The sequence below is a fragment of the Schistocerca americana genome, chromosome 5 (assembly GCF_021461395.2).
Source record: "Schistocerca americana isolate TAMUIC-IGC-003095 chromosome 5, iqSchAmer2.1, whole genome shotgun sequence".
In the NCBI taxonomy this organism is placed as follows: domain Eukaryota; kingdom Metazoa; phylum Arthropoda; class Insecta; order Orthoptera; family Acrididae; genus Schistocerca; species Schistocerca americana.
The window spans coordinates 665,823,990-665,847,000 of NC_060123.1; the positions used below are offsets into that span (position 1 = coordinate 665,823,990).

General features: G+C 40.8%; 1 protein-coding gene across 5 annotated transcripts in view; it reads right to left on the reverse strand.

Moving 5' to 3' along the window:
• LOC124615729 (transcription factor MafB-like) overlaps positions 1 to 20,490 on the reverse strand; it is a 75,518-nt gene extending 55,028 nt beyond the window's left edge. The window contains exons 1-2 of one of the 5 annotated variants that reach the window (XM_047143798.1): positions 20,384 to 20,490; positions 16,883 to 16,972 (exon numbers count right to left, since the gene is read on the reverse strand). In XM_047143798.1, coding sequence (XP_046999754.1) covers positions 16,883 to 16,972; positions 20,384 to 20,440 — 147 coding nt within the window. In that variant the 5' untranslated portion in view covers positions 20,441 to 20,490. The other 4 variants (XM_047143800.1, XM_047143802.1, XM_047143801.1 and 1 more) reach the window with 4 other exon arrangements.
• Positions 20,491 to 23,011: the final 2,521 nt, after the last annotated feature.

Genomic DNA, 23,011 nt, shown 5'->3' on the forward strand with positions numbered 1-23,011 from the left:
GCTACCATGACGTAGGAAGCCCGCATGTACGTACGTGTAAAACATTAAAAGGTCATTCATTATGTGATAAAAGAAACAAGACATTAGAGGATATGCAAGAGCATCGGAATTTCATAAACCATACAAAAATACATAATTCGGCTTAAAGTGCACATTCATATGTCCAGATTCCCAATGAAGTAGGCCTTGAACTGATATTGCGCTTTTCAGCAAGGTTTTCAGGATGTATATTTTCCTGCAGCACCAGTACTCATGTATATCATGTTTGGTTTTTTATTATGGCATCCCAATACCATATGTGCTAAAAGATGAAAACGTGCACTAGAAGTGCAGTGAACAGTTCAAACTAGCCAGTACTGTGGATTTAAGCATTTCGTTTCAAATACATTGACTGCCTCTGTGGAAAAGGTTAATAAAAGTCAAATTTATTTAGCAAACAGACAAAAATAACTTCATTGTTCTGCAAGGTGATTAATGTTCGACTGTCAGAAAGGTGGAAATAAAATCTGAAACTAATAATGTATTTCAGCCTTCCGTTATTATGTGAATGTATTTTAATTTAATTGATAGTTCCCTGCCACAGATATCCGTTTTCTTTACATTTGACTTGAGAGGAAATGAAGGGAAACAGCAAAATCACTAAATGTAAACACGGGTCACATCATGGAGACTACCCACTATAACTCTGACTGCTCTGCACATCAGCACACAATTACATCTATTTTGTCACTGTCTGCTATATAAAACAAAATTGGCCTTTATAACATTGCAGCAATTTTGTAACACACACTAAGTAAATGAAACTGCTTTGGCACAAATGGTCATTTTTATAACATGACAGAATATAAATCACGAAGTACCAATATCAAATGCCTATTAGGCCTACTACAAGCAAAAAGCTTTATGTTAGGAAACAGTTTCACATTTCACTCATACACATCAGTTTCTCAAGCACGAGATCGAAAAGTAGTATTACAAAACTTTTATATAAATTTGGAATCGTCTTATTCTTCCATAATTCGTGTGATGTCCCCGTTTCTCCTCCTTCCTCGTTCTAACAAACAATTTTCTCATCGCCAGTTCTGTAGCTATTCCTACCACTGTCAAAATTTGTTCGCCGATTAACTTCAGTAACCCTTCCAGAATCACAGGTTTTGTCATCCCACGATTATTCTCCGGTTAGGTGTTGTTACACTTTCGTACAACATGTTTTTCGCGTTACTTCCAAAATAGAATAAAGCGGCTGCTAGCCGGGGACTGTGCAACTGGTCCTTACTAGTGTAGTGACCTGGCCAAAAATTTTCTGTCAAAATTTCATTTACTGAGTACACCGAGAAGATAGTACATAATCTTTCTCACCTGTTATTCCTGTTAGTCATTTATTTCCATTCTGGTAGTCTGAATCTACGGATTTTGCTAGTATTTATAGCAACACTGATTATTCGCAAACCCAATCAACCACATAATCAGACGGCGCTTGGCGTTCATCCATTCAGCTTTACTCTGCTCAGCTCATATAGCCCAGTCCCCTTTTGTCTGCGGAAAGTTTATTTCTAGATGTGACGAGCGTTCTCCTGAAAGAGACATCACGAACACAATGCACGCATTCAAAAATCAACTTATGATTCATCAGAAATCAACTTAAAATGTTTCCAAAAATGTTCAAAAACCAACAGGGATGCGTTTCAAAATCATATGAACAATCGATATACCAACGTGCACTGGATGCTAGGCGCTTTGTGAAACAAGTTTTTTTTACTCAAGAATATGAATTTGGCACCCCCTTTTCTCAGGAGCATCTAGCTGCTTGCTGCGACTGCTTGCACTGCCAACAGCCACATTCCTGTAGTCAGAAGCAGGAGAATCTACTACTCAAACGTGACTCAACTGCGCGTGCCCATGAGCCTGCTTGTAACTGCTCAAACGAATCTAATGTAAACAGTTGTGACTTCACGCTCATCGGAGGCAATTTGTTGTTATGAAGCATTGCGTAGTCTTCCTAAAGCCTTTGACACATTTTGCTGTTGGCACACACTTGCATGAGCACTGTGTCGTTGTACATGGCGCATTTCCTTTGCAATTTATTTTCGTTTTTTTCTCTCGTTTATGTTTTATTGTTGAAGTGTTATTCTGCAGTAGCGGGATACAATAATATCCTTTGTTACAGTATCAGTTCTTACCAGTCAAAATTGCAAAAATTTAACAGAAAACTAAAACAATGAAAAATTCCCAGAATTCTAAAAAATTTCTGGGTTTTTACCAGTTTTCTCCCGGATGAAAAAATTCCCATGTTTTTCCCGGATCTCCTGGTTGTACCGGGTCGTATACACCCTGTCTAGTGGTAATCAAGGTCCATGCCATCTGGCGCGGATACAAAACCTGCGGTACCAGATCCCTCGCCACTGAAACTTGCGTGTAGGGGCGGAAATGCCCCAAATGGTACCAATGTGGCCGGCAGATGGGAGAAGACCAGGGATCATCAACCGCTGTTGGTGGGTAGGAAGGGATGTCCGAGGTGACCATGACAGCCAACAGGGCAGCGGAGGGAGTCGCCGATCCACCCGGGGGCAGGGAGGGCCGGAGCAGGCCCACAGGGAGGCAGCAACTGGGGGCAGTGACGGCGACTCGAGGACCATGTCTGTACCCGCAGGAGGTAGCAGAGGAGGAGGAGGTGGCGGTGGGAACCCCGCAGGGGCAGGCGGTGGAGCTGGTTATGATGGCGATCCGAGTGCTCAAGTCAAGATCCCCATTCCCAGTAACATGCAATGTTCTACTGCCACACTGTAAACCAGTCACTGAAGTATGTCCAGAGCTTATGTTGACGGGGGACTGGCAGCACTTCCCAGTCCCCAGCTCAGGAATCTCGAAGTTGGCAAGCCCGTAATCAGCAAACAAATGCTGAGGCCCTGAGGGCTGCGGAGATAAGGCAGACCAAGTGGCCCATGACAAAACACTGTACCAACACTAGGGATCATCTACCAATTAGCCACCACTCATAAAGAGTCTAAACAATGAATAATTGTGGAGGAGGTGGAGAAGATGCTGCAAGATGGTTATATTGAATCTTTAGGATGTTCCTGGTCCTCTCTGGTGGTCCTTGTGAAGAAGGACAGCACATGACACTTCTGCATCAACTACTGACAACTGAACAAAATTACAAAGAAATGCTTCTGTCCATCACCATGCACTGATGAGACCCTGGACTGCCTGAAAGGGGAAAATTATTTCTGAAGTATGAACATGCAGAATGGCTACTGGAAAAATGAAGTTGACAAAGCTGATCAGGAAAAGACTGCCCTCATAACTCATGATGGCCTCTATGAATTCAAAGTTATGTCACCTTACTTTTTAAAGCACCAGCTACCTTCAGACATGCTTTGACACCTTAAACAGATTATGTGCCTTTCTTACCTGGAAAAGACTGTCATTTTTTAAGACATTTGAAGAACATCTCAGTTGAGTGACAACAGTGCTGAAGTGTGTTCAGACTGCAGGTCTCTGCCAGAATTCGAAACAGTGCCTTTTTATTATCAAAGAAATAAAAATCTTGGGACACCTACTGAATGACGTTGGAGTCAGTTCAGATATGAGCAATCACAAATTTTTCGACTCCTCAGCTGAATTCACTCATATCACTGGCAACTAATACAGGGCTGAATCAAGGCACATCCATCACCAGAACTACTGCAGCGAAACTGGAAAGTTGAAACGAGGTGCAAGAAAGATCTTTCCTTGCCATATAGGAGGTGCTAACATCTTCCCCAGTTCTAACATTGTATGATGAGAATACTGATATAGAACTTCACATCAACACTAGTGGTTTTAGGATGTGGGCAGTTCTAGTACAAAGGTGACAGCATATGTTTCCACAGTACTCTCAAAGTCTGAGAAGAACAACTCTACAAATTGTGAAAGAGTGCCTTGCAGTTGTCTGGGCCATCAAGAAGTTCCACTTGTATTAATCTGGCAAACTAACATCATAAAGAATGCCAATGATGACAGCATGTGCTCAATTATCTAAGGGAAATTTGGTACCTCTCCCACCCACAACAGAATGTTTCCATTGAATTGGAATCTGCCTTTTGGGAAGGTTCCCAAAGTCAGCTAATGGGAATTGATGGACAAGAGACTGCACTGACTACCTCACCTGCAATGCTGCCGCCAAAGCTGTGCTAACTACTGAAGCTCTGCAAATTTCAATGTTCCTTGTAGAAGACGTCATCCTGAAGCATGGAGCACCCCATGTATTGATCTCTGATCATGGTAAAGCTCACCGGTTGATGTTAGTACCAGGGGTAATTTTACGTTGAAACATCAACTACAGGATGGTAACTGCCTACCATCCACAGATGAATGACCTCACAGAATGTTTTAGGGGGACAATATCAGATATGCTCTTAATGTACGCTGATGTTGAAGAGAAAGACTGGAATACAGTACCACCCATCACGACATCCGCATACAATACGCCAAAGCAAAACACTCTTTCTGCTCCACAGACATGAGGCCAAAACAACAATTCATATACTTTTCCTGTTTCAACCAGAAAATACACAAGATGACTACATGAAACACATCAATAGGACCAAAAAAGCAAGGCAGTTGACTTGCATACAGACCCTGGATGTCCTGGAGAAAGTGAGATTCAGCTGGGAGACTTGATACGATTTTTACACCTGAGTGGAAAGTGAAACTATTGGAAACATTATTTAAGCACTACTTGCTTCTGCATTATATCCTTTATCACTTGTCTGAGGTCAAATATGAAGTCAAGGATTATGACCCTTCATCAGACAGACAGATGCACAGAGACGCCGTCCATGTCCTCCATATGAAGCCCTACTATAGTCTAGAGGCACAGATTGACAATGGGAGGTTCAAGGAAACTGAAGACTCACTCAATGTTCATGAAGTGTTGATGGGAGGAGTTGCCTTTGATGATCATCACAGTAAAGGGGATGCAACACAACAACCATAATGCAAGGACCCACCAGTGCTACCCATACAGAGGACATTCAGGATACAGAGGACATCCAGGGTGCTGCGGCTGGCTCAAATGATGGCTTCTGAAACAGCAGTTTGCTGTTTTTCCAGGAAACTAACACAAAATAAGATACAAAGATTAAAATGTTACAGTTAACTTTTATATTATCCACAATGCAAAGAAGAGTAATGGCTTACCAGTATTAGCTATTTGTGTTTCTAACTGTGAAGCTTTAAAAAGTAGGGACATGATGGTTAAAAATGATGTAATGAGGTAGTAGGGAACTGATGACGATGATAGGGTAAGGGGGTACTAACAAAATAGTAATGAGTTATATGAAGTACTAATAAAGCTAGAAATGGAATATGAAGATGAGAAGTAGTGTGGGTTGTGTGAGGCAGAGATTGTTAGGCTACATGGTAGGGAACAGCGTCTCTACAGTAACCAATTGTTGTGGAAGCATTTCATCAGGAAGGAAATTTTCAGCAATATAAACAAGAAAGTAGCAAAGACACCACCAAAATAACAACGTTCAATAAATGTGAATGAAGTAAATAAACAGGTATGTATTTTGAAGCAACATTTGGTTTATTCAGGTTATTTTCAAATCTGCAATGAAAAGTTTAGTAGTGCAAGGAAACCCTTAAACTGCAAGCAAAATGATAAAAATGTGCCCACATCTACATCTATACTCTGCAAAGCATCGTGAGGTGCATGATAGAGGGTATGTCCCACTGTACCAGTTATTAGGGTTTCTTCCCCTTCCATTTATGTATGGAACAAAGGAATAATGATTGTTTGAATGCCTCTGTGCATGTAACAAATTATTCTAATCTTGTCTTCATCATCCCTATGTGAAAGATATATAGGGAGTTATAGAACATTCCTAGAATCATCATTTAAAGCCAGTCCTTGAAATTTAGTTAATACACTTTCTTGGCATAGTTTACATCTGTCTTCAAGAGTCTGCCAGTTCAGTTCCTTCAGTATTTATGAGATACTCTCCCATGGATCAAACAAACCTATGACTATTCGCGCTGCCCTTCTCTGTATATGTTCAATATCCCTTGTTACTCTTATTTGGTATGGGTCCCACACACTACAGCAATATAATGCTCACACTGCAATGAATTTGTTCAATGTAGTGTTGTCCTTACCTCCTGTGTAATGTCAATATGAAATTATGTTTGTCCTAATGATTCCATCACTATAAAAAATCTGAATTTTCAAAATTTATCATTTGTTTTCATCCTGAGACCACTGATGTCTCACGTTATAGCTTCCACCCACTTATTCAAACATACATATCGAGTCGTTATATGATTTTTATTGAAATAATATCTGAATTACTTATTTAATATTATTCTTAGATATGTATACAACTACTAAGCTGAAGAACAAAGTAACTTGATAGTTGGTCTGTATGTATTTACTAATGTAGGTTTCTCATGTTTATTTTTCCATGTGTGACTTTGAGGTAATGGACACTGAATTATGATAGCAGTACCAGAAATTACTCACAATGGAGTCAAGCTAAGAAATGTCAAGAAGAAAAGTGTATGAAGTACAATGAAAACCGAACAGTGTAAATGGTAAAGTGATGCACTGAGCCACAGTTAACAAGCCGGTTCACGCGCACGTACGTACGTGTGTGTGTGTGTGTGTGTGTGTGTGTTGGGGCAGAGAGTACCCAGAAATGTGTGCAGTTATTTGTTACAAAATACTGAATTTTATCAAATGTGAAATATGAATTTATGTTGGAAAACATGAACAGATTTGTAACATTTATTTATAAAATATGTATAATGAATATCAGATTAACATCACTTAATTTCTAAGCATATAAGGTGTATTGCTGTTATTTGATTTACTTTTTAAAACTGCTGAATACTTCATAACTTGTGATACGTACTATCAGGCTTTGACTGTACTACATGTGTTTTGTGATGTTTTCTTCATTCACCTATACCCACACAAATACTCATCAAGCTACCAGACAGTGAAAAACACTCCAAGAGCTACCATACAGTGCATGGTGGAGGGTACTTTGTACCACTGCTAGTTATTCGCTTTCCTGTGCCACGCACAAATGGAGAGAGCGAAAAACAACTGTGTGTGTATTCCAGTGCGAGCCCTGCTTTCTCTTAACTTTGCGGTATCATGCAAGATGTACACTGGTGGCAGCAGGATCGTTCTGCAGTCTGTTGCAAATGCTGGTTCTCTAAACTTTCTAAATAGCATTTCAAGAAAAGATCATCATCTTCCTTCCAGGGTTTCCCCATTTGACTTCATGAAGCATTTTTGTAATATTCGTATGCAACTAATCTAGCAGCACACCACTGAATTGCTATGATATCTTTCTTTAATCTGATCTGGAGGCAACCCCAAGCACTTGAGCAATACTCAAGAATGGGTTGCATAAGTGTTCTGCACATGGTCTCTTTTATAAATGAACTACACTTTGCACAGAATTTACCTAATAAACTGAAGTTGACCATTCGACATCCCCACAAGTGACCTTATCCCATTGATTAAACGAGTTTCAAGCCTAGATTAATAAAAAATGCTTCACGTGTTCTACATAGTCTGTCTGAACTGGAGGGCAATGCGCAGAACATTTTTACAACCATGCAGAACAGTCAGAAAAAGGTTTTCTTTGGTGTGATGTTCAACTTGTGGGTCACATATGCACCTTCCTTGCTCTTAGTGAACCATCAGAGTCCTATTCCACAATTTTGTTATTTTGTGGTAGGTCAATATTGATAAGACTAAGTCTTGTTATCCATGATGGGTTTTTCCAGAACAGAATTGCCTATGTTTTTCATTTCAGTTAAATTGTGTCAGAAGTCCAAGCATTGTCATTTTTGTTCAATAGTCAAGGTATGCAGGAAAAACTTTGCACACACTTTTCTCTTCTTCACAACTTTAAGAAGAATGCCTTGAACACTTGATTTAGAGCTGTTGAGGTTGTTGCTCCACTGTTATTTGTGACAACAACTACAACACTGAAATACTACGGCCACACACCCACCGCTTAATACTGCTTGCCCACAACTTACTGGTAATAAACACAGGTTGTTAATAGCTGTTAGTTTAAGCTGCTGCCGTAGTTACTGCACTGACTTCGCTTATATACCAGTAATAAAATCAGTCTCAGAAGTTTTTGGATGGATGGTGTAGAAGCTCATTTCATTTTAAATCACTTTGCAACAATATGCTTAGATATTTCATTGACATGGCTGTGTCAGGCAGCACATAACTAATATAGTATTCAAACATTACAACATTGGTCATCTACATAAACATGCATTTTTCTGCATTTAGAGCAAGATGCCATTCATCATACCAAACAGAATTGTGTCCACGTCGTCCTGTATCATCCTACGGTAACTCAACAATGACACTTTCCCATGCACAACAGCATCATCAGTGAACAGTTATAGATTACTGCTCACGCTATACAACAGATAGCTTACCCATGTAGACAACAAAAGTGATTGTATAACACTTCTGGGACACTTCTGATGGTACCTTTCTTTGTCTCTAATGAACACTCGCCACTGAGGACAATGTACTGGGTTCAGTTACGTAAAAATTCTTCGAGCAACTCGCATTTCTGGGAATCTATTCCATATGCTCAAACCTTCACTAACAGTCTGCAGTGGGGCACTGTTGTTCAAGACTGCAAGAAAAAAAAGCATTCAAAACTACTCCACAATACTGTCCATATTACCTGTTATGAATCAACAGACATTACAGTCAATACTCTCGGTTAAAGACACCACTAACTACACTCCTGGAAATTGAAATAAGAACACCGTGAATTCATTGTCCCAGGAAGGGGAAACTTTATTGACACATTCCTGGGGTCAGATACATCACATGATCACACTGACAGAACCACAGGCACATAGACACAGGAAACAGAGCATGCACAATGTCGGCACTAGTACAGTGTATATCCACCTTTCGCAGCAATGCAGGCTGCTATTCTCCCATGGAGACGATCGTAGAGATGCTGGATGTATTCCTGTGGAACGGCTTGCCATGCCATTTCCACCTGGCGCCTCAGTTGGACCAGCGTTCGTGCTGGACGTGCAGACCGCGTGGGACGACGCTTCATCCAGTCCCAAACATGCTCAATGGGGGACAGATCCGGAGATCTTGCTGGCCAGGGTAGTTGACTTACACCTTCTAGAGCACGTTGGGTGGCACGGGATACATGCGGACGTGCATTGTCCTGTTGGAACAGCAAGTTCCCTTGCCGGTCTAGGAATGGTAGAACGATGGGTTCGATGACGGTTTGGATGTACCGTGCACTATTCAGTGTCCCCTCGACGATCACCAGCGGTGTACGGCCAGTGTAGGAGATCGCTCCCCACACCATGATGCCGGGTGTTGGCCCTGTGTGCCTCGGTCGTATGCAGTCCTAATTGTGGCGCTCACCTGCACGGCGCCAAACACGCATACAACCATCATTGGCACCAAGGCAGAAGCGACTCTCATCGCTGAAGACGACACGTCTCCATTCGTCCCTCCATTCACGCCTGTCGCGACACCACTGGAGGCGGGCTGCACGATGTTGGGGCGTGAGCGGAAGACGGCCTAACGGTGTGCGGGACCGTAGCCCAGCTTCATGGAGACGGTTGCGAATGGTCCTCGCCGATACCCCAGGAGCAACAGTGTCCCTAATTTGCTGGGAAGTGGCGGTGCGGTCCCCTACGGCACTGCGTAGGATCCTACGGTCTTCGCGTGCATCCGTGCGTCGCTGCGGTCCGGTCCCAGGTCGACGGTCACGTGCACCTTCCGCCGACCACTGGCGACAACATCGATGTACTGTGGAGACCTCACGCCCCACGTGTTGAGCAATTCGGCGGTACGTCCACCCGGCCTCCCGCATGCACACTATACGCCCTCGCTCAAAGTCCGTCAACTGCACATACGGTTCACGTCCACGCTGTCGCGGCATGCTACCAGTGTTAAAGACTGCGATGGAGCTCCGTATGCCACGGCAAACTGGCTGACACTGACGGCGGCGGTGCACAAATGCTGCGCAGCTAGCGCCATTCGACGGCCAACACTGCGGTTCCTGGTGTGTCCGTTGTGCCGTGCGTGTGATCATTGCTTGTACAGCCCTCTCGCAGTGTCCGGAGCAAGTATGGTGGGTTTGACACACCGGTGTCAATGTGTTCTTTTTTCCATTTCCAGGAGTGTAACATAGCACGATTGGGGTACTTCCACACTGCTGAGTGTTATATGTTTTTTGGATGATTCTACAGGTAAAACTGTTACAGCAGAACAGGGCAGTTGGTAGAAACCGAGTAGTAGTAGTAGCAGTAGTAGTAGTAATAATTTCCTTTCCTATTCCACTTGCAAATGGAGTGAGGGAAAAATGACTACCTATATACCTCCATACAAGCCCTACTTCTTTCATCTTGACTTCGTTGTCCTTACATGTATGTCCTTACGTGTATGTCCTTACATGTATGTTGGCGGCAGTAGAGTTATTCTGCATTCAGCTTCAAATGCCGGTTCCTTAAATTTTCTAAATAGAATTTTGCACAAATAACACCATCTCCCTCTAGGGATTCTGATTTGAGTTCACAAGGTAGCTCCGTAACACTCACATGTTGATCAAACCTATGAGTAACAAATCTAGCAGCACATCGCTGAATTACTATAATGTCTTCCTTTATTCTGATCTGGTGTGGATCCCTAACATTCAAACAAAATTCAAGAAGGGCTCACATAAGTGTTCTATATACAGTCTCCTTTGTAGATTAGCTACACTTTCCTAAAGCTCTCCCAATAAACCAAAGTTATCTGTTCACCTTCCCTACTACCATCCTTATGTGCCCATTCCATTTCCTACCACTTTGCAATGTTATGCCTACATATTTAATTGATGTGACAATGTCAAACAGCATGCCATCAATACTGTATTCGAACTATATGGGGTTGTTTTTCCTACTCATCTACATTAACTTACATTTTCTTCATTTAGAGCAAGTTGCCATTCATCACAACATACAGAAATTTGGTCTAATTCATCCTGTATATGCCTACAGTTACTCAACAATGTTACTTTCCAATGTACTACAATGTCATCAGCAAACAACTGCAGATTGCTGTTCACCATATTCCTCAGATCATTTATGTATATAGACAACAAGAATAGTACTATCACACTTCTCTAGTGCACCCCTGATGATACCCTTGTTTCTGATGAACACTCAAATGTCAAGCACAAAGTACTAGGCTCAGTTACTCAATGAGTCTCCAAGTTCCTCTCATATCTGGGAAACTATTTTGTATGCTCGAACATTTGCTGTTGCAGTGAGACACCGTATCAAACACTTTCTGGAAATCTACAAATATGGGATCTATGTGCTGCCCTTCATCCAAGTTCACAGGATATCGTGCAAGAAAAGGGCACGATGAGTTTCACAGAATGATATTTTCTAAACCTGAATTGATTTGTGGACAGAAGATTTTCTGTTTTCTTATTCATACTAGAATAGCCTTCAGCTAAGTCAATGGCTACGACCTAGCAAGGCGCCATTAGTAACATTGCATGTATCTAAAGAGTCTCACTTGTATTGCCACAATCTCCAGATGTGCCAAAAGGATGGATTAAAGTTAAGTATTCCAGAAGCTATGTACTTTTCTTTATAGCATTCATTACGTATCCTGTTACAGACCTGTGTCTTGCCTGCGTAAACTAGCGCATGCCTTTCGGCTTCCTCTCATTGTGTCTAGGCAGTCTTGTCTAGACACAACACATACTTATAATATTTTCAAGAAATCGCAGCATACTATTGTTAAGGATATGGGTCTCTGCTTTTGTGGGGCAGTCTTTTACTCTTCTTACATGTTTCTTTTTCTGCACGCTACTGGTGAGTGTTCATCAGAGGATCTAACACGATTTCCTAGCTTAAGGAATCCATTCTGTAATGCAGGTACAGAAATCAGCTTTCAAGACCATCACTGAACTGATGGACCCTCTGGCTGAGGCATTCCACACGCCTCCAAATCAAAGCGCCCCAATCAATTCTTGGTACACCACCACAGATTGTAAGACCTGCTTGCACCCTGCGAGCTAGGCTACCAGTCTTCACCACTTCTGCCCGCCACCTGCAGCAGCTGCACATGGCTTCAGAATCTATGTGACAGGACCCTTTGATGCTGACACGAATGGTGCTGACATGAGCTACAACTTAAAGATGTATTTTTGACAGCTGGAGACAGGGTCTGCTCAAAGTCCAAAGTCTAGGATGTGGCCCTCAGGCAGACATACTGAGTGTACATTGGATTTCTTTCTATCTCTTTTCCTAAGGTGCCCCATAATTCTCTTAACACTGCAGCTCCCAACAACTACAAAATCCCTTCTCCTGTGTGCCTGTATGGACACTACTGAAGGAGTATCCACTTGTCCACTCATAAGGTGCATCGGTAAGATTGGGGGTGGCCTATTCCCACATTCACCCTCTGCCTTGAGTGACACAAACAGGTTACAACTTGCTGCTCACCCTGAGGTGACAGCCACTCACCCTCTGCTGAGCTCAGCTTCTCCCCCCTCCCCATCCATCATCTGTTACACTTGAATGTGGCTTGGGAGAAGAGCTCACTGGTGAAACAAGCAACACTTTAGGTTCCCTATGCAACAATATAGTTCCCCTACGGCTGCTACATCCTGAGGCAGCAACTTGCAGACACCATGCCTGAAGTGTTTTCATCTTTTTGTCAACTATTTCCAACTCCTCCTGCAGCCACACACAACAAGCACACATCCTATTCTTCTTAATACTAAAATGTGAATGAAAACCATAAACAAAAATTAGATCTGTTGTCTTTTGGACACCCATTTGAAATATTAAGTTTCTTAAAATCACAGATGCAAGCTACTACAGAGACTGTCACTGGCACTAATTCACTGAGTGCTGCCAGACAAGTGGCTGGATTATCCAGCTTACTACTTTCAATATTGATTACTATGACCCAATCTGCATAAGGAGCAGCTGATGAAACAAAGCAAGCTGTAACAGCTCCACTTGCTATAACCCCACTCCTAATACAAGCACTTCTTTTGCTTTTTGAAAAGAATGTTTCTGTCAAGCTGGAGAACATGTGTTGTTGTTGTTGTTGTTGTTGTTGTTGTGATCTTCAGTCCAGAGACTGGTTTGATGCAGATCTCCATGGTACTCTATCCTGCGCATCCTTCTTCAACTCCCAGTACCTACTACAACCTACATCCTTCTGAATCTGCTTAGCGTATTCATTCTTGGTCTCCCTCTACAATTTTTACCCTCCACGCTGCCCTCCAATACTAAATTGGTGATACCTTGATGCCTCAGAACATGTCCTATCAACTGATCCCTTCTTCTAGTCAAGTTGTGCCACAAGCTCCTCTTCTCCCCAATTCTATTCAATACCTCCTTACTAGTTATGTGATCTACCCATCTAATCTTCAGCATTCTTCTGTAGCACCACATTTCGAAAGCTTCTATTCTCTTCCTGTCTAAACTATTTACTGTCCATGTTTCACTTCCGTACATGGCTACACTCCATACAGATACTTCCAGACGCGACTTCCTGACACTTAAATCTATACCCGATGTTAACAAATTTCTCTTCTTTAGAAACACTTTCCTTGCCACTGCCAGTCTACATTTTATATCCTCTCTACTTCAACCATCATCAGTTATTTTGCTCCCCAAATAGCAAAACTCCTTTACTACTTTAAGTGTCTCATTTCCTAATCTAATTCTCTTCTTGTCTTTCCTGAGAATTGTTGATTCCGAGTTATCTCTTGTGCAACCTGTTGACTTCCGGAATGTTCATATCTTAAAATGCATTCCTTTCAAAAATCCAGTGTCAGTTTTCTAGATCTATTTCTATCGATTCTAAAAATATATAATTTTACTAGAATGACATATTAGTCTATAAAATATTCGATTTTGAAAATTTTGCTTTCTAGAAAATTTTTAACAGGCTGTTTTAAATCTCAGTGCACAATCATACATCCATGATACAAAACATAATTTGCCATTTATACCTTTTTGAGAATATTTAACCAGTTCTTAACCAAAACAGTGTCTCTGGCTAATGTGTATCTGTATTATGTACTTTTTCTGTCTTTTATGTTACTACTGCGATCCGCCTTAGTAGCTAAGTGGTCAGCGTAGATGACTGCCATGCATCTTCTGCACGATGTCAGTCAGACTGTGGCTAGCACTAAATGAAAAAATCACGATGTCAGTCATTCGGTACTCAATATTCAGCATGTAAAGCTCTGTGTCAGTCAGCTTTATTCCAAATGCATCAGCGCTAAGTAATTATCAAGTACGGTACTGTTCATGCAGTCAATCTGCGTTTAGCAGTCAGTAGTTTACACTCAGATATGATTGAATTGCATGTTTACAATCATTTGTGTACATGTATGGACTAACTTAGTCTGACTGCTAAATAATATATAGCAGTCTTTTTTCAATGTTCCTGTCTGTCACTCAACACCCCCTCTATGTGGTGATTAGCGAAGCACCTTTTTTATATTATTGTTATTTCATCCTGAATTTTGCTGATTTTGCCTAGTGGCTTCTCTTCCATCCTACAACCCAATGCTGCTTCCCTTTGTTACTGTTCTATACTGCATACATTATTCAGTGTCCATCCTTATCTTTCTCTGCTTTCCTGCATTTCCTTGTTGCCTTACAAAACACACATGCTTTCTACCCACTTACTACACTCCTCAGTGAAGCTCTGATTTCCAAGCAATGTTATACCACTGGTCTCGACTGTACACAACACAGGGCTACATGCTTGCGAGAGACCCTACGTGCAGCACCCTGTGAACCACGTCCTCCCCACCAATATACTTATTCCCTGACCTGCAAATAGCTCCCACAATCTCTCTTCATCCGCATGTATTTCCCTGTGGTCCTACTGGTATCACACACATGTTCTCCAATATTACACCTAATACCCCTCCTTATCTTTCTCATTCAAGCAAATACCTTGCTGACAGCCCAATCAGTTTACACCTACTGCCTCTTCTGTGCATCCATATCCTACCTACAAGCCTGCACCTCTCCCAATTATCATCCTTTTATTTACTTTCATATTTATTTTCAATTTGATATCATCCTGTTTTCACATCAATATTATTTCATTTCCATCTTGTTCTCCACTATACTACCCATGGTTTAATCTTTTTCTTCCACTATACTTCATCTGGTTTAATCTTTTTTGAGAGTTCAGAGATACTGCCATGTATTTCTTTATCCTCCACTAGGGATCCTTGCTTCTTTCACCTGCAACAATACAGAAAAGCTTCCTTATCCCTAGCCAGAACCTAGTTCCACATACTGTTTCTATGTTAATGCCTAGCTCATGGAATCCTTCCAAATGGCCCGATTATCAATTACCCATCTTTGGCTAAAACCCGCCTCCCATAGCGACATATATGTGTTAAAAGCCTCCTTGCACTCTCTCTTCTCCATCTATAAAACAGTCCTGCTCTCCAATTCCAAATTCCTGCATCTCATCTCCAAGATGGAAACCCTTGCCCTCCAGGAACTAGAGCAACACACAGAATGCCACCTCAAAAAACTGTCCAATCTATTCACCTCATACTGCCACCTTGACCACTACTCACTACCACAACAGTCTTCATCAGATATCCTTACTGTTTTTGCTACTCCCTATGACACTCCTTCCCGCCACTCTACAGAATCCAGATCACCAACATGCCTGCAACACATCCTGAACCTGTCCTCCACAAATCTAAGTCCCACAGAAGTATCAATCCCTGCTCATTCCCTGTGAACTTTCCAGGATCCCCTAACCACAAACCTTGGCTCACCATCATTCCCCAAATTCCTCAACATGGAACCAGCCTTACATCTACAGAAAGAATCACCAGCCAAAAACTGATTCCGACCTTATAATCCTAGCTCGCAACAAAGGTTCCACCACAATAGCTATGAATTGCAGGGAGTACCTGGCGGAAGGCCTCCACCAGTAGACAGAAGCATCCACCTACAAGCCCTGCTAGAGTGATACCTTTCCAAAAATCCAGCAGGATCTCCCTTCTCACCCCCACCATTGCAAACACTCCCACCTTCTCCACGTTTCCTAAAGTTGATAAAACCAACCACCCTGGATGTCCCATTGTGGGTGGTTACCACGCTCCAGTAGAGGGAATAGGCACTTGCAAGGCACCATACCATGCTAGCCTATTCACGGGCCATCGAGAGGAAATCTTCCTAGCCAACCTAAAAACTCACCTCATTCAGATTCCTTCTTTTAAATCTACACTAAGGGTAATGACAACCTATCCACATTCCTACAGAACCTCAGTATCATCTTCCCAATTCAGTTTAAAGTCATACTGAAATAAACGATCATGACTGTTTCAAAAATATGAATTGGTTTTTCAGAGACTACTACCAGTCACAAAAATTTTGTTGACTTAAATGATTTAATGAAGCAACGTGTTTCGAGATATAAACCTTATCTTCAGTCCACAAACATTTATCAAAATAAAAACATTTATGAAATGTATACACAGATAGTAAAGTTGTTCTTTACTGGTATGTGCTGTGGTTGTCCTATGGAGAGAAGGGAAGGTTAACATAATATGAGGGAATATTAACTTCTTCATTTGTTAGTCAGTTCAATGTGTGTGTGTGGGGGGGGGGGGGGGGAGGAGGGGCATGTGTATTCTCTACTTCTTATGAAGGACATTGTACAACCAAGAGCTTAAATATTACTAGTATTCTTTCATTGTGCCTGTCTGTGACTCAATGCTTCCTCCATGATGTGAGTAGCACTCAACCCTGTCCATATTGTTATTCCATCTTTGAAAAAAATGGTAATAAATAAAAGGAAACTACATACCACAGAGGCTGCCGCACTTGATATGTCATTTGTTTCCTCTTTTTTTATCCAAACACGTTTTTTGCCTTCCATCTTTGCAGTTCTAAGCCCCTGAAAAACATGTGACCATATAAAAACAGTCTTATTCAATTTTTATTGTTACTCTGAGAGAGTTCAAAGGTAGTATTTTCAGTACACTACTGATTGCAGCATATATGCCAACACAAGAAATAAATTTAACTCTGGCAGAGGAACACACATAGCAATGGTGAACCGTTTTACAATTCCCACGTTACACAGAACATGTAATCTCAAAATTATAGAAAATCAAAACTGGATGCAATGGAAACAAATGATTAGAGACTGCTGTTTTTTTCCTTTCTTTTAGCAAATGCTTATGTTACACTATCCAACTGTGAGCATTGTGAGAATTGTATATTCATTTTTCTACAAGAACTTAACTTCACCATGTCTAAGCAACTGACATGTGTAAAGTGAATTTGCCAATTAAAACCACTTACCACAGACAACCTCAACTTCACAGATGAGGAAAAGGATACAAAAGGATCTTTCAATCTTTTGCAAGTTTAGCATTTGTAGATTTAATTTAGGAATATCTTGGTGTAAACTATAAACTGAGAGGCTCACATCTGAATCTGAATCTTGGATCATGCGTCAAACTGAGAGGTTTACAATCATGTTCTTATTAATTTACATAATAACAGAAAAGAATTTGTACTTCCTAACCACACATGCAGCACTTTAAAAACAAAATGAACATTTAACCCTGTGGACTGTTCAACAGTTTGTGAAGAACATTTAGGCTATATCAGACAATTTAATATGTGTTTTTCATACAGCTGTTTCTCTGAGATTATATAATAAAGGCTTTCACCGCATTTGCCAGCAACTAAGACAAGGAATGGAAAAGTTTCATGGGACACAATCATACAAGCTATAAGATGAACTAGCAGCCATTTCATTGAGACATTCCTTGACTACATTTATAGTTCTACATTCAATGTCAAGACGCCACTGCCATACTGGAATCTTAATCTTTTCACTTAAAAAAACACACACACACACACACACACACACACACACACACACACACACAGATATAAGCGTCCACGCACATTGCAATGTCACAGAAAAACAACAACAGCCCACACTCTCAGCAATGCCATACAACATTTGTTACACGTTTCTTTCATACAAAACTGATTTTGTGAAATGCCTCCCTCTTAAATGCGTGCCCTTGTTAAATTTTCTGTAAGTTCTGATGTCATGTTATACTCGTTTTCAGTGGTTATTACTCTCTCCCTAGCAGCACATCCTGGGCAAATTACCTTTTTTAAAAAAGAATTTAATTACATCCACACCCACTGCTGTGCCACAAAACTACATAGAAACTTGTTTAAATACAGGTCTACGCAGCTGAGCGAACTACTGTATACGAATACTCAAATGATTCTGAATATACACAGCAGAGAGAATACTGTCTACAGCCTTCATTTCATGCCCACATAAACATTCCCTGAAATGATGTATCTGTGGTAACATGAATCGGAAGTATTAAGGAATACGATAAAACTGCCCATTCTACGATCTGGAGTAGCAGATCACAGCAAACGTTCTTCTTGTCCCTTATCGTCCTTTAGAAAAGTTATCACTTCACAACGGGTAAGCAAATCAACACAACCAAATAGTGACTGTTTGCATTTCACTGTTCTCCTTTTATCGTCATCACAAAGCATTAAACAATCACCTCTAGTCTCACTGGGGATAAAAGCGTACACTGCTGCATCAACTACAGGTAATACATCACAACCAAGCCTTTTCTTTCAAGGTGTCACGGAAGATATAATACAAATTCTCTCGGTTGGGGCGAAATTAGTAAGCACTTTATAATATACATACAGGTGGACATGGTATTTTTCATTCCGGTAACTGCTGTACAGTATATGCACATAAAGTGGCCCAAAGCACACACAGAAAACTTATTTAGGCCTATTTCCCCGTCGCAATTCGAAAACTAACCTTAACACCATTACGTACATAATTCACCGTTATCCTAAATCATTATTAAAGCCGCCAACTGTGATTCAATCGTTCCGCTAAAGAATTAAATCATTTTAAAGTGTCAGCAAAGGGCATTAAATTAATGCAACACTGCCATAAACAAGTTACAAGAACATCATCATAACAAGAAGTTGGTGAACTGCTTCGTAAGTCCCAACCAATTACAATAATGAAAGCATGCCATTTATTTTGACACAGAATTAAACATTAACATTCCCTTCATACATGTTTGTTACTTTTTCTCGCATATTTATTACCTAGAGGATGAAATTTAAAAGTTTACAAGCTACAATAGCAACTGCTTGGCTTCTACTGAGCAGCCAATCAGAACAGGCGTCAGACGAGTAGCCACAAACGCACGGCCCAATTTAAGAAGTCCTCACACGTCCAATAATGATTGTCAAACCGTCAATATATGGACCGTCTGAGGGTTCGTATTGTCAATACTAAAAATATTGACGAGCAGTATTGATGGCCGTTTAATATGCTCATTATCGTCAGTACATACTGAAAGTGTGACATGAAGCATTGACGGTTTGTCAATATCATTCATCAAAATGTTGACAGAACTTCAACAGTCAGGCAAACGGCGTTAGTGTGCATTGTCTATGTTTTCAATACGCCCAAGGAAAGTAAATGAAATTCGCCTTTGGGCGTTTCGTACTATACATTGAATTTTTCAAAACAGTCTTTTAACACAAAACAACAATTTTAATAATCTATACAGGGGTAAGCACTGTATATGTCACTTTAAAATGGTCTACGGAGGGTTTTCTATGACACTGCTTACTGTATTAATCTGAAAGTATAGTTTTGTGAATTACATAGCAATTTGGGCAAAATCCTTCCACGCCGAAAAATATACATCATATACCTGCAATGAGTAGTTAGAGGTCTGCGAAATGCATGTCAGTTTCACCAAATTATCACACGTCGTAAAAGATGTTTACGTTAATTGCCTTACGTATCCTTAACAGGCAGTTCCATAGAATTTTACTAATTGTGTTTACTGATATTACAGATCTAAACTTCGAGCATTCGGATGACCAGTTTGCCGCCAGAAATAAAGTTACGGTACTCCTAATCTCTCGTCGACTGCGATTGCCTCTCTCGTAAACGTCTTTCTCTTCTTTATTTTATCTCGTATTGACATTTATAACTTGTCATATGCTGCAGGACTTATCGGAAACTATTTATAAAAACTTTCGGGTCCGTAGTTTTGATTTCACTCAGTAAATTAGCGTGTGACCAGTTAGCTGTAAAGGTAGAAGACGTGCTTTATTGGTGCTGCACATTTTAACGATTTTGATCGAGATAAACTTACGCTGCAGTGTTCTTCCTCGGCATGCCAGTGTAGAAGTGTGCACAGAATCAACCAAGTGAAAAATCCGTGCAATACGCACGATTATTTATATATAAAAGCTAATTTACGAATTTTACCTTGTGTGAGGCCGCTTGTACAAGATCATGTGCCGATTTCAAGTTATAGATTCGCATATGTTACTGTTCCCGTCGCTTCTTCTGCATAATCTTTCATTGATTGTATTAATACCCGTTTGTTCTGAATTATCGTGAAATTTTGAACATTCGCGAGTGCTGCGGCAAACTAGTACTATAACGTCAATTGTAAGCTTAAACTAAATTGGGCTATTCCAAAAATTTTGAGGTCAGTAAACCTATACTCGTTCAAAACAGTCTTTCTCTAATTTCGTTGCATAATTACATGAGAAATAGGTTGGTTTCAGAATTTTCGGTCGCTTACAAAACTATATTTTCGTAAGTTAGCGGTTCGAGTGTTCTGCCATAGTATACATCACCCTTGAATTTCATTGTATATTAGCGCAAATAAACGTGCGTTTTTGAGAATTCTCAGAATCAACCATTATCCTTTGCATAATCTATGAACAATCTGTAACAAATCGGGGTTTTTGATTTAGTTACTGTAGCACATTTCCTAACATATGGTGTCACATCTAGTTTTCCCTTAAAGAGGAGTAACCATTTATACATTGAAGCGCCAAAGCAACTAGTATAAGCATGCGTATTTCAAATACAGAGATATGTAAAGAGGCAGAAAACGGCGCTGCGGTCGCCAACGTCTACACAAGACAAGTGTCTGGCGCAGTTGTTAGATCGATTACTATTGCTACCATGGAGAATAGGAGATGGCGCTACGTATCCCAGCCGTACTACGTTTTGAAGCCATGGGGGCGTGGCTCGCTGCCATGACACTCTGACCAAAACATTGCCAGTGTGCTATAGCGCTGCGTGTATTAAAGTCGCTAATTGCACCATATACGCATGTAACGCCATCAGATTGGTTGTTTCAAAGTTTTTGTTTAAAATAAAATCTCGTAAAGGCGAAATTCCGCGTTTCTTCTGATTAAAAATAGTTTTTAATGTAATATTACGAATAGCTAGTCTTCAATGTAAACGATACAATTTTGTTAATTCAGTAATCAACGTGTATCACAAACTAGGGTTCTTTCTTCACTTATTCTTACGATCATCTGATTGGACGAAGCAATGCCAGATTTACGAAAAGTGACGACGTCTTTTCCGATTTTCGTGACATACAAACCAAAACTTTTCAGTTGTTTGAGTTCAGAATGATGTATTGTAGCAGCTATTTACTAATGTGTAACAGACTGATTGCGGTTCTGACCACCACCTATATCTGAAGACGTAACCAAATGATCTGTCTTTGTTGTTAATTATAGAAACAATGAAGCAGCAGATAAATAAGTCTGATAAAATAACTCAATGTGAGTTAATGTTTAGCCAACAACCTGTCACATTGTGCACAACTTCATTCTGTTGTCAAGTGGAATATAACTGTGGAGAATCCCAAGAAATATAAATTAGGTGTTTGTTATACACAAAACAGGTACTTTCAGTTCCAATTTCTTATTTTGGTATGGAAGAGATTTCTTAACAGGGCAACAATGTCCCAATGTTTTTAGGTAGCTTAGGCATAAACCATTCTACATTGAGCTTTGTTTATGTCATTCCCTATTTTATAATTTTCATTCTTTTAAATGAAAGCCTTTCTTGTCAAGCTGACAGGTATTTACAGTGGTACAAAATGAATGAAATGATGAAGGGATTGAGACAGATCATGGAGCAAAACTTTACATCATAGTTTGAGAAGTGTGGAATGTCTCAATCAATAAGCAGAAGCTTCATTGCTTGCCAATGACAAAGTTTAACTAACATTGAAACTAGGATTTGCTTTTGAAATCATTGTCCTAATAAAAATATAGGCTATATTTTCCTTATTCATTCATAAAAAGTATGGCAATTGGGAATGAAATAAAGCATAAATATTAGGTATTATATTCAGAATTTTATTCCAGCAAAAAAGCTTTTCTTGATCTCTTGTTATCCACTTCATTGAACTGCTTGTTACAGGTATACAGAAAAATTATTACAATGTGACTTTTCAGTTAACTGCCTTTTTCACAAGATTGTGGAATTTAAAAATAACACAGTTCTATGTAAAAAAAATACACTCCTGGAAATGGAAAAAAGAACACATTGACACCGGTGCGTCAGACCCACCATACTTGCTCCGGACACTGCGAGAGGGCTGTACAAGCAATGATCACACGCACGGCACAGCGGACACACCAGGAACCGCGGTGTTGGCCGTCGAATGGCGCTAGCTGTGCAGCATTTGTGCACCGCCGCCGTCAGTGTCAGCCAGTTTGCCGTGGCATACGGAGCCCCATCGCAGTCTTTAACACTGGTAGCATGCCGCGACAGCGTGGACGTGAACCGTATGTGCAGTTGACGGACTTTGAGCGAGGGCGTATAGTGGGCATGCGGGAGGCCGGGTGGACGTACCGCCGAATTGCTCAACACGTGGGGCGTGAGGTCTCCACAGTACATCGATGTTGTCGCCAGTGGTCGGCGGAAGGTGCACGTGCCCGTCGACCTGGGACCGGACCGCAGCGACACACGGATGCACGCCAAGACCGTAGGATCCTACGCAGTGCCGTAGGGGACCGCACCGCCACTTCCCAGCAAATTAGGGACACTGTTGTTCCTGGGGTATCGGCGAGGACC